Genomic DNA, 11,272 nt, shown 5'->3' with positions numbered 1-11,272 from the left:
ATGTTCTCATTTACAAAAGTATTGCAGCGCTTCCCATTGCTGTGCTTCACATAACAGCTCATAATCTTCTGACTCACTTTCTTCTTCATATAGGTCAAAATCACTGTCATAGTTTATACCTGTAAGTTTTGACAAAGCTAATGAAACACGTTTACCATTTGTATCTATTGCTTTTATATATCTCCCATTATGTTTGTTGTCATAAACGCTCAAACTAACTTTACCCTTTCTCCCTCGTATCTGATAGAATGTATTTTCACGAGGAACGAAGAACAAATTCTTGAACTCATGACCGTTGTAGTTTGTTATCTCAATAGTTTTCGTCATTTATATAAAAATAAACTTAAAAATTAATGATATCACCACTCCCACACGTATGAAAACATAGCACAAAAATAAATTTAGGTGAAGTGGTGAGATCTCACCTCTTTTTTCACCCACTTGAATTCATTGCTTTATAACTCTCTTCCTTTATCCAACTCTTCTAACTTCTTCTTAAGTTCAGCAATGTTGTCCTCATGAAGTTTAATCTTTCTCAAAATTCCTTCTCTATCTAATGGTTGCTTTATCTTTCTAAACTGAACTCTACCATCCTTCATAGTATGAATGTAAAAACCTTCTGGAATAGTTCCTGATTTAATGTATTCTACCAAAAACTTTTGTTTCATTGCTTCAGTGACTTTATTTGTCATTTTACTCTAAGGTGAAGCTAGCACAGCGATAATGGATTTCATGACTTTTAGTATTTCATGCAATCTTAACAGATAGCCTTACAAGTACTTCCAGTGTCCCTAGCTGTCCCTCCTTTTTATATAACTCCATGACATTTATAATCTCGCGAAACTTAACAGGTAGCATAACAGATTAAAATCAGATGAGGTTTTGAACCAAAATTTCTAAGCAACGTTGTCAAGGATTTTGAGGAACTAGGGACAGAGTGTGGCAAAGTCCGATTTAATTTATCTTCATCTGTTTCATCAGCTATCTCATCTAATATGCCAATATTTTATTCATAACTCGTGGCAAACTCACTAACTTTCATTATGTTCATCTGCATGCTTCATCTGATAGAAAGTATGACTTTCATTATTTCCAGAACTTAATGAAAACTACTAGGGACAGAGACCATGGCAAAGTTTATGACTTTCATTATTTCCAGAACTTAATGAAAACTACTAGGGACAGAGACCATGGCAAAGTTCATGATTTAATTTATTCTCTCACTAACAACAAACACAAACTCCAACACTAACGACAAAAATAAATGTCCTCACTTCTTAACAAAGTAATATGTGCTTCTTACACCACCATAGCTCAAACGTTTCTTTTCAAACATCGATTGAAACTTATTTTGAGCCATTGGCTTTAGTCTCTTTTTCTTCAAATACGCCAAGAAATCTTCTTCACATCTTTTCACTTCATAGCCTTCTTTAAACTCCTCCTTGTTAAGTTCTATGAAATCCTTTATCTCATTCTTTGTTGCAATGGCTTCTTCACGAACGACATCGTGAACTATTTCATCATTGCATTCATGTATGACCTCTTCACTGTTCTCATGTATGACCTCCTCACTGTTCTCATGAACTATTTCATCATTGTTCTCATGAACGACCTCCTTACTGTTCTCATGAACTATTTCATCATTGCATTCATGAACGACCTCCTTACTGTCTTTCATAAGCGTTTCAAAGTCTCCTTTACTCATTACTTCAATCTCATGCTGTTCACAGTAGTACTTAAACTCACTATATATGTCTTTGTTGTATGTTATATTGCTTCCCATGTACTCCATGAATTTTTCAAGCACTTCCTCATAATTCACTGTTTCTTTCTTTCCACGACCTTCTAATATCATACTTGCTTCGTAAATATAACTTCTTGCAGAACCGTCTCGCTTTCTACTTCTCTTCACAAATTCTCTCATCTTGCCGCCAAATACATTTGAACTACATGCAAAGAATTCATTCTCCTTCGCAAATTCTTTATATCTTCTGTAGCACTCTGTACAATTCCATCCGGATACAAACTTTTCATAGAACTCCTCGTAAAACATTTGGTAAGGTGTTTTGTTCATTTCGATGAGTTCTTGTTTAGCCCTGGTGAATGGTATCTTCCTTACATCAAATTCACTTAAATCTTTCTTCATGAAGTACGTCAGTAAGTTTGAATAAAACTCTTCATTAAAGCTTTCAATGAGATTTGAGAAATATTCGTAATTTCCTTTGTATCTGCTGCTTACGTCAATGACAACAAATCTTCTGTCGTCTTTGTCAATCTTTACTGAGTTGAAGTTGTTAGATATCATGATGATATTACAAACATTCTCTATCTTTCTTACTGGCTGACACTTCTGATTTAAGTCCAACTGAGTCTCTGTTACTATTGACTTTAGTGCGTCGTGGTTCATGACCTTAGACGTATCGCATGAGCTTAGTTCATTGCATACGATGAGCTTCATGTTCTCAATAGCAGCATTGAATCTACCAACCACATTCTCTATTGCCGTTATATTATTGTTGGCGTACTTGCTAATGAGCTCGCATAGAACATTACTAAATACATTCTTACCAGTTCCTTGCTTTCCTACTAACAAAAGTACTGTTCCAGTCTTTCCACAAGGATTTTGAACGATGTAGGCGAACCAGTTCAAAACATACTCATAAAGCTCTTCATCCTCATTACATATGACATCGTGAACATGTTTCAAATATCCTTCAATAACGTTCTCATCTACTTCATTCAGTACCTCATACTCATATCCTCTGAAATAGCTGTAAATGTCATCTCTTTCGTCAAAGAATCTCATGCCTGACTTCATAAGATAGTTCTTGTTCTGACCCGCTTCATAAATCATCAGTGCGTTCACATCCTTCTCCTCAATACGTCCTACATAAATACTCTTCATGAGCTTATTGAATTCCTTGCTATCTACTGTCACAAGTGTTGTTGTGTCTCGTATTCCATCATAATCTTTCACTAGATATGTCATACGTGCTCCGTCAATAACAACAACACATCTTCTTAAGTCATTTATAACACTAGCTATGTCAATACCGTCCTCACTCATGTACTTATTTCTCCTCAAGTCCTTTAGTGTGAAAGTGTCTCTAAGTTCTATTTCAAGCAATTCATTTACACATCCTTTGCAATACTTCTCTATAAAATATTTCTGTCGTTCTTTACTAAGTTTCTTAACAGCTCTGAAGAACCATGTGTTTTGACTCAAACATCCTTCACAACTTCTCTCATTATTCTATCTTCATTCATTATCTTCAACCTCTATGGTCTCATTGACTAAGGTCAAAGGGTTCTTAGTCATTGCTGGTCTTATCTGAAACAATGTTTGTGCAACAGTTTAACTAGTTCAGCAACGTCCTTCCTTAATATGAATAGCTGTTTCCACTCATCTTTGCTAACAGTTCTTTCATAACCACTGACAGTAATGATTTCATTTGCTGACCTTAGACACTTATGTTCTATCATTTGTATTGCTTTTGTGTAAGGCTTTCGTGAGCATAGGTTGTATATGTCATTCCTGCAATGTTCATTCATGCCAATAGTACTAAATCCTTTCTTTGCTGTTGAGTGCATAATATCCATTAGTTCCTGTGTTCGTATTGCTGTCTCATAAAATACAACAAGACCTTTGTCATCTACTACGTACTTACCGAAAACATTGCTTATATTCTTTAACCATGAAATAACATCCTCATTCATGCTGTCAAACATGAAGTAAGGTCTTACATACTCTTCACTTATAAGATACTCCACAAAGTACTTGTTAAGCTCTATGTCCTCGTGAGCGATTTCATTAGGTTTGATATTAGTTCCTTTTGTCATTGTTATCATGTACTTCACTCTCATAGTTCCTTTCAATAGCGTAAAAATACTTCATTGTTTCATAACTGCTCTAAATTCTGTTCAAAATTCGTACAACATAACTTTTAACATTAGTGAAAGAACATGAGCGAAACAACAACATCTAACATTACAGAAGAAGTCAATGACAATGCCGATGAAAACATTACAGAAGGAGCTAGTGAAAATATTGACGAGTTCAGTGAGGAAGAAGATATTGAGGACGTCAATGAGAACGTTAGTGGGGAACAAACTCAATGGGAAACATTGAGAAATCATGAAGATTATGAGATTTGTACGACATATCCTTTTACTATTCGTCGAAAGAAAAACAAACATATTAAGAGTGAATGCTTAAATAATCATGGTTATATTGAGCTTAGTTTAAACAACAAAACACATTTAAAGCATAGAATTATTGCAGAACAGTGGATTGAAAATCCAAACAATTTGAAAGAAATAGACCATATAAATCATGATAGAACGGACAACAGAATCTCAAACCTTCGTTGGTGTTCTAGATCTGAAAACAATAGAAATAAAAGCAAGTATGGCGATATAGTTTATGAGTTCGTTGATGAAATATCTGACGAAGCTGTTGAAATAACAGATTATGGTAAGCATTCGTTTGAGTTCTACTACTATGTTGAGAATGAGGACGCATTCTATTACTATACAGGTCCTAACTATCGAAAACTTCATATAAACTTTACAAAAACAGGTGCTGCTTATGTTTGTATGATAGATACAGAAAACAAGAGAGTAATCTTATGCATAAACAAATTCAAACGCTTGTACGGCTTCATGTAGGACAAACATTATTTTTCAACACTAACGCCAACACGTAGGACAAACATTCATGACTAACATTACTGTATAACATAAATGTTTCGTCATGGTTTCATCGTCAATGGTTTCGTCAAACATGAACGTCAATGGTTTCGTCATGGTTTCATCGTCAATGAATTTGTCAAACATGAACGTCAATGGTTTCGTCATGGTTTCATCGTCAATGGTTTTGTCATGATTTCATCGTCAATGTTTTTGTCAAACATGAACGTCAATGGTTTCGTCAAACATGAACGTCAATGGTTTCGTCATGGTTTCATCGTCAATGTTTTTGTCAAACATGAACGTCAATGGTTTCGTCAAACATGAACGTCAATGGTTTCGTTATGGTTTCATCGTAAATGTTTTGTCAAACATGAACGTATATGCTTTGTCAAGGTTGGATCGTGAATGGTTTCGTCATGGTTTCATCGTCAATGAATTTTCATGATTTCATCGTAAATGTTTTGTCATGATTTCTTCATCGTAAATGTTTTGTTATGATTTCTTCGTATATGTTTTGTCATGACCTCATCGTATGTTCTTTGTCAAACTTAAACGTAAATGTTTTGTTATGATTTCATCGTAAATGTTTTGTCATGATTTCTTCATCGTAAATGTTTTGTTATGATTTCTTCGTATATGTTTTGTCATGACCTCATCGTAAATGTTTTGTCAAACATGAACGTATATGCTTTGTCAAGGTTGGATCGTGAATGGTTTCGTCATGGTTTCATCGTCAATGAATTTTCATGATTTCATCGTAAATGTTTTGTCATGATTTCTTCATCGTAAATGTTTTGTTATGATTTCTTCGTATATGTTTTGTCATGACCTCATCGTATGTTCTTTGTCAAACTTAAACGTAAATGTTTTGTTATGATTTCATCGTAAATGTTTTGTCATGATTTCTTCATCGTAAATGTTTTGTTATGATTTCTTCGTATATGTTTTGTCATGACCTCATCGTATATGTTTTGTCAAAACTTCATCGTAATGAGTGTAAATGACCCAAAAATATATTTTAGGTGAAGTGGTTAGATCTCACCTCTTTTCTCACCTCTTTTCTCACCTCATGAATTTTCATGATTTCTTCATCGTAATGAGCGTAAATGATTTGTCAAACATGAACGGAAATGTTTTGTCATGATTTCTTCATCGTAATGAGTGTAAATGATTTGTCATGATTTCATCGTAAATGATTTGTCATGATTTCTTCATCGTACATGTTTCGTCAAACATGAACGTAAATGTTTTGTCAAACATGAACGTAAATGTTTTGTCAAAACTTCATCGTACATGTTTTGTCATGATTTCTTCATCGTAATGAGTGTAAATGACCCAAAAATAATGTTTAGGGTAGAAGGGTAGATCTAACCTCTTTTCTCACCTCTTTTTCTCACCTCTTTCTCACCTCATGAATTTTTCATGATTTCATCGTACATGTTTTTTGTCAAACATGAACGTAAATGTTTTGTCATGATTTCTTCATCGTAATGAGTGTAAATGTTTTGTCAAACATGAGCGTAAATGTTTTGTCATGATTTCTTCATCGTACATGTTTCGTCAAACATGAACGTAAATGTTTTGTCATGATTTCTTCATCGTAATGAGTGTAAATGTTTTGTCAAACATGAACGTAAATGTTTTGTCAAAACTTCATCGTACATGTTTTGTCATGATTTCTTCATCGTAATGAGTGTAAATGACCCAAAAATAATGTTTAGGGTAGAAGGGTAGATCTAACCTCTTTTCTCACCTTTTCTTTTTCTCACCTCTTTTCTCACCTCATGAATTTTCATGATTTCATCGTAACATGTTTTGTCAAACATGAACGTAAATGTTTTGTCATGATTTCTTCATCGTAATGAGTGTAAATGTTTTGTCAAACATGAGCGTAAATGTTTTGTCATGATTTCTTCATCGTACATGTTTCGTCAAACATGAACGTAAATGTTTTGTCATGATTTCTTCATCGTAATGAGTGTAAATGTTTTGTCAAACATGAACGTAAATGTTTTGTCAAAACTTCATCGTACATGTTTTGTCATGATTTCTTCATCGTACATGTTTCGTCAAACATGAACGTAAATGTTTTGTCATGATTTCTTCATCGTAATGAGTGTAAATGTTTTGTCAAACATGAACGTAAATGTTTTGTCAAACATGAACGTACATGTTTTGTCATGATTTCTTCATCGTAATGAACGTATATGCTTTGTCAAACATGAACGTACATGTTTTGTCATGACCTCATCATCGTAATGAGCGTATATGTTTTGTCATGATTTCTTCATCGTAATGAACGTAAATGTTTTGTCAAACATGAACGTACATGTTTTGTCATGATTTCTTCATCGTAATGAGCGTATATGTTTTGTCATGATTTCTTCATCGTAATGAACGTATATGCTTTGTCAAACATGAGCGTAAATGACCCAAAAATAATGTTTAGGGTAGAAGGGTAGATCTAACCTCTTTTCTCACCTCTTTTCTACCCTCATGAATTTTCATACGGAATCTCTTCGTACATGTTTTGTCAAAACTTCATCGTAAATGTTTTGTCATCTATGTACATAATATCCTCTCAAACCGTTTGGCAATTTTTCACGATTTTCATAGAGTTTTGGCGACTGGGGTTTCTTACCTACTCGCTGTTCTTCACGATTTTCAGAAAAAAGTATGTCTCGCTGTGCTTCGCTCAAAACTTCTTCGTATGTTCTTTGTCAAACATGAACGTATATGTTTTGTCGAAACTTCATCGTACATGATTTGTCATGATTTCATCGTAAATGATTTGTCGAAACTTCTTCATCGTAATGAGCGTAAATCAGACAAAAATATATTTTAGGTGAAGAGGTTAGATCTCACCTCTTTTCTCACCTCTTTTCTCACCTCATGAATTTTCATGATTTCTTCATCGTATGTTCTTTGTCAAACATGAACGTACATGTTTTGTCAAACATGAACGTATATGTTTTGTCAAGACCTCATCATCGTAATGAGTGTAAATGATTTGTCATGATTTCATCGTACATGTTTTGTCAAAACTTCATCGTAAATGTTTTGTCAAACATGAGCGTAAATGATCCAAAAATAATGTTTAGGGTAGATGGTTAGATCTAACCTCATTTCTACCCTCATTTCTACCCTCATGAATTTTCATACGGAATCTCTTCGTAAATGATTTGTCAAAACTTCTTCATCGTATATGCTTTGTCAAACATGAACGTAAATGTTTTGTCATGATTTCTTCATCGTAATGAGCGTAAATGTTTTGTCATGATTTCTTCATCGTACATGTTTTGTCGAAACTTCATCGTATATGTTTTGTCAAGACTTCTTCATCGTAAATGTTTTTGTCAAACATGAACGTACATGTTTTGTCATGATTTCTTCATCGTAATGAGCGTAAATGACCCAAAAATATATTTTAGGTGAAGAGGTGAGATCTCACCTCTTTTCTCACCTCATTGAATTTTCATGATTTCTTCATCGTATATGTTTTGTCAAACATGAACGTACATGTTTTGTCATGACCTCATCATCGTAATGAGTGTAAATGTTTTGTCATGATTTCATCGTACATGTTTTGTCGAAACTTCTTCGTAAATGTTTTGTCATGATTTCATCGTAAATGTTTTTGTCAAACATGAACGTCAATGGTTTCGTTATGGTTTCATCGTAAATGTTTTGTCAAACATGAACGTACATGTTTCGTCAAACTTAAACGTAAATGTTTTTGTCAAACATGAACGTCAATGGTTTCGTTATGGTTTCTTCATCGTAATGAGCGTAAATGATCCAAAAATATATTTTAGGTGAAGAGGTGAGATCTCACCTCTTTTCTCACCTCTTTTCTCACCTCATGAATTTTCATGATTTCTTCTTCGTACATGTTTTGTCAAGACTTCTTCGTAAATGTTTTTGTCAAACATGAGTGTAAATGTTTTGTCAAGACTTCTTCGTACATGTTTTGTCAAGGTTTCTTCGTATATGTTTTGTCAAGACTTCTTCATCGTAATGAGCGTAAATCAGACAAAAAATATATTTTAGGTGAAGAGGTGAGATCTCACCTCTTTTCTCACCTCTTTTCTCACCTCATGAATTTTCATGATTTCTTCTTCGTACATGTTTTGTCAAGACTTCTTCGTAAATGTTTTTGTCAAGACTTCTTCGTAAATGTTTTTGTCAAGACTTCTTCGTATATGTTTTTGTCATGATTTCTTCGTACATGTTTTTGTCATGATTTCTTCATCGTAATGAGTGTAAATGTTTTGTCAAACATGAGTGTAAATGACCCAAAAATAATGTTTATGTTAGAATGTTAGATCTAACACCTTTTCTAACATGTTTTCTAACATGGAGGATTTCATTAGATATACACATTCTTCCCTAAAATTATTTTAGTTAAATTCCATCAAATATTTTTAGGATACTTTCAACAAATAATGTTTATATCAGATGAAACAGTAAAGTATTATATCTATTAAATCGTCTATGATGTAAATTGTTTATAGAATGAAATGGAGGAAGAATGTTTATATCAGATGAAACAGTAAAGTATTATATCTATTAAATCGTCTATGATGTAAATTGTTTATAGAATGAAATGGAGGAAGAATGTTTATATCAGATGAAACAGTAAAGTATTATATCTATTAAATCGTCTATGATGTAAATTGTTTATAGAATGAAATGGAGGAAGAATGTTTATATCAGATGAAACAGTAAAGTATTATATCTATTAAATCGTCTATGATGTAAATTGTGTATAGAATGAAATGAGGGAAGAATGTGTATATCTAATGAAATCCTCCATGTTAGAAAACATGTTAGAAAAGGTGTTAGATCTAACATTCTAACATAAACATTATTTTTGGGTCATTTACACTCATGTTTGACAAAACATTTACACTCATTACGATGAAGAAGTCATGAAAATTCATGAGGTGAGAAATCATGACAAAAACATGTACGAAGAAGTCTTGACAAAAACATTTACGAAGAAGTCTTGACAAAAACATTTACGATGAAGAAGTCATGAAAATTCATGAGGTGAGAAATCATGACAAAAACATATACGATGAAGTCTTGACAAAAACATTTACGAAGAAGTCTTGACAAAAACATGTACGAAGAAATCATGACAAAAACATATACGAAGAAATCATGACAAAAACATATACGAAGAAGTCTTGACAAAAACATGTACGAAGAAATCATGACAAAAACATGTACGAAGAAATCATGACAAAAACATATACGAAGAAGTCTTGACAAAAACATTTACGAAGAAGTCTTGACAAAAACATTTACGATGAAGAAGTCATGAAAATTCATGAGGTGAGAAATCATGACAAAAACATATACGATGAAGTCTTGACAAAAACATTTACGAAGAAGTCTTGACAAAAACATGTACGAAGAAATCATGACAAAAACATATACGAAGAAATCATGACAAAAACATATACGAAGAAGTCTTGACAAAAACATGTACGAAGAAATCATGACAAAAACATGTACGAAGAAATCATGACAAAAACATATACGAAGAAGTCTTGACAAAAACATTTACGAAGAAGTCTTGACAAAAACATTTACGAAGAAGTCTTGACAAAACATGTACGAAGAAGAAATCATGAAAATTCATGAGGTGAGAAAAGAGGTGAGATCTCACCTCTTCACCTAAAATATATTTTTTGTCTGATTTACGCTCATTACGATGAAGAAGTCTTGACAAAACATATACGAAGAAACCTTGACAAAACATGTACGAAGAAGTCTTGACAAAACATTTACACTCATGTTTGACAAAAACATTTACGAAGAAGTCTTGACAAAACATGTACGAAGAAGAAATCATGAAAATTCATGAGGTGAGAAAAGAGGTGAGAAAAGAGGTGAGATCTCACCTCTTCACCTAAAATATATTTTTGGATCATTTACGCTCATTACGATGAAGAAACCATAACGAAACCATTGACGTTCATGTTTGACAAAAACATTTACGTTTAAGTTTGACGAAACATGTACGTTCATGTTTGACAAAACATTTACGATGAAACCATAACGAAACCATTGACGTTCATGTTTGACAAAAACATTTACGATGAAATCATGACAAAACATTTACGAAGAAGTTTCGACAAAACATGTACGATGAAATCATGACAAAACATTTACACTCATTACGATGATGAGGTCATGACAAAACATGTACGTTCATGTTTGACAAAACATATACGATGAAGAAATCATGAAAATTCAATGAGGTGAGAAAAGAGGTGAGATCTCACCTCTTCACCTAAAATATATTTTTGGGTCATTTACGCTCATTACGATGAAGAAATCATGACAAAACATGTACGTTCATGTTTGACAAAAACATTTACGATGAAGAAGTCTTGACAAAACATATACGATGAAGTTTCGACAAAACATGTACGATGAAGAAATCATGACAAAACATTTACGCTCATTACGATGAAGAAATCATGACAAAACATTTACGTTCATGTTTGACAAAGCATATACGATGAAGAAGTTTTGACAAATCATTTACGAAGAGATTCCGTATGAA

The 11,272-nt window shown here is 33.1% G+C and overlaps 3 protein-coding genes across 3 annotated transcripts, besides 1 other annotated feature; 1 reads left to right on the top strand and 2 right to left on the bottom strand.

The window, feature by feature from the left end:
- Positions 1–455: 455 nt before the first annotated feature.
- TVAGG3_0750510 (uncharacterized protein) lies at positions 456–692 on the bottom strand (the record flags this gene model as incomplete). Its single annotated transcript, XM_051245227.1, has 1 exon — positions 456–692. The coding sequence occupies one exon, from the start codon at positions 690–692 to the stop codon at positions 456–458; it is 237 nt and encodes a 78-aa protein (XP_051091814.1).
- Positions 693–1,270: 578 nt separating this feature from the next.
- Positions 1,271–1,792, bottom strand: TVAGG3_0750500 (uncharacterized protein; the record flags this gene model as incomplete). The annotated part of the gene is made up of 1 exon (XM_051245226.1): positions 1,271–1,792. One exon carries the CDS (start codon positions 1,790–1,792, stop codon positions 1,271–1,273), a length of 522 nt encoding a protein of 173 aa, XP_051091813.1.
- Positions 1,793–1,828: 36 nt separating this feature from the next.
- Positions 1,829–11,272: part of a mobile genetic element that runs on past the window's edge.
- TVAGG3_0750490 (His-Me finger endonucleases family) lies at positions 3,964–4,668 on the top strand (the record flags this gene model as incomplete). Its single annotated transcript, XM_051245225.1, has 1 exon — positions 3,964–4,668. The coding sequence occupies one exon, from the start codon at positions 3,964–3,966 to the stop codon at positions 4,666–4,668; it is 705 nt and encodes a 234-aa protein (XP_051091812.1).

The sequence above is a fragment of the Trichomonas vaginalis genome, chromosome III (assembly GCF_026262505.1).
Source record: "Trichomonas vaginalis G3 chromosome III, whole genome shotgun sequence".
Lineage (NCBI taxonomy): Eukaryota > Parabasalia > Trichomonadida > Trichomonadidae > Trichomonas > Trichomonas vaginalis.
This window is presented reverse-complemented; position numbering and strand designations above follow the sequence as displayed.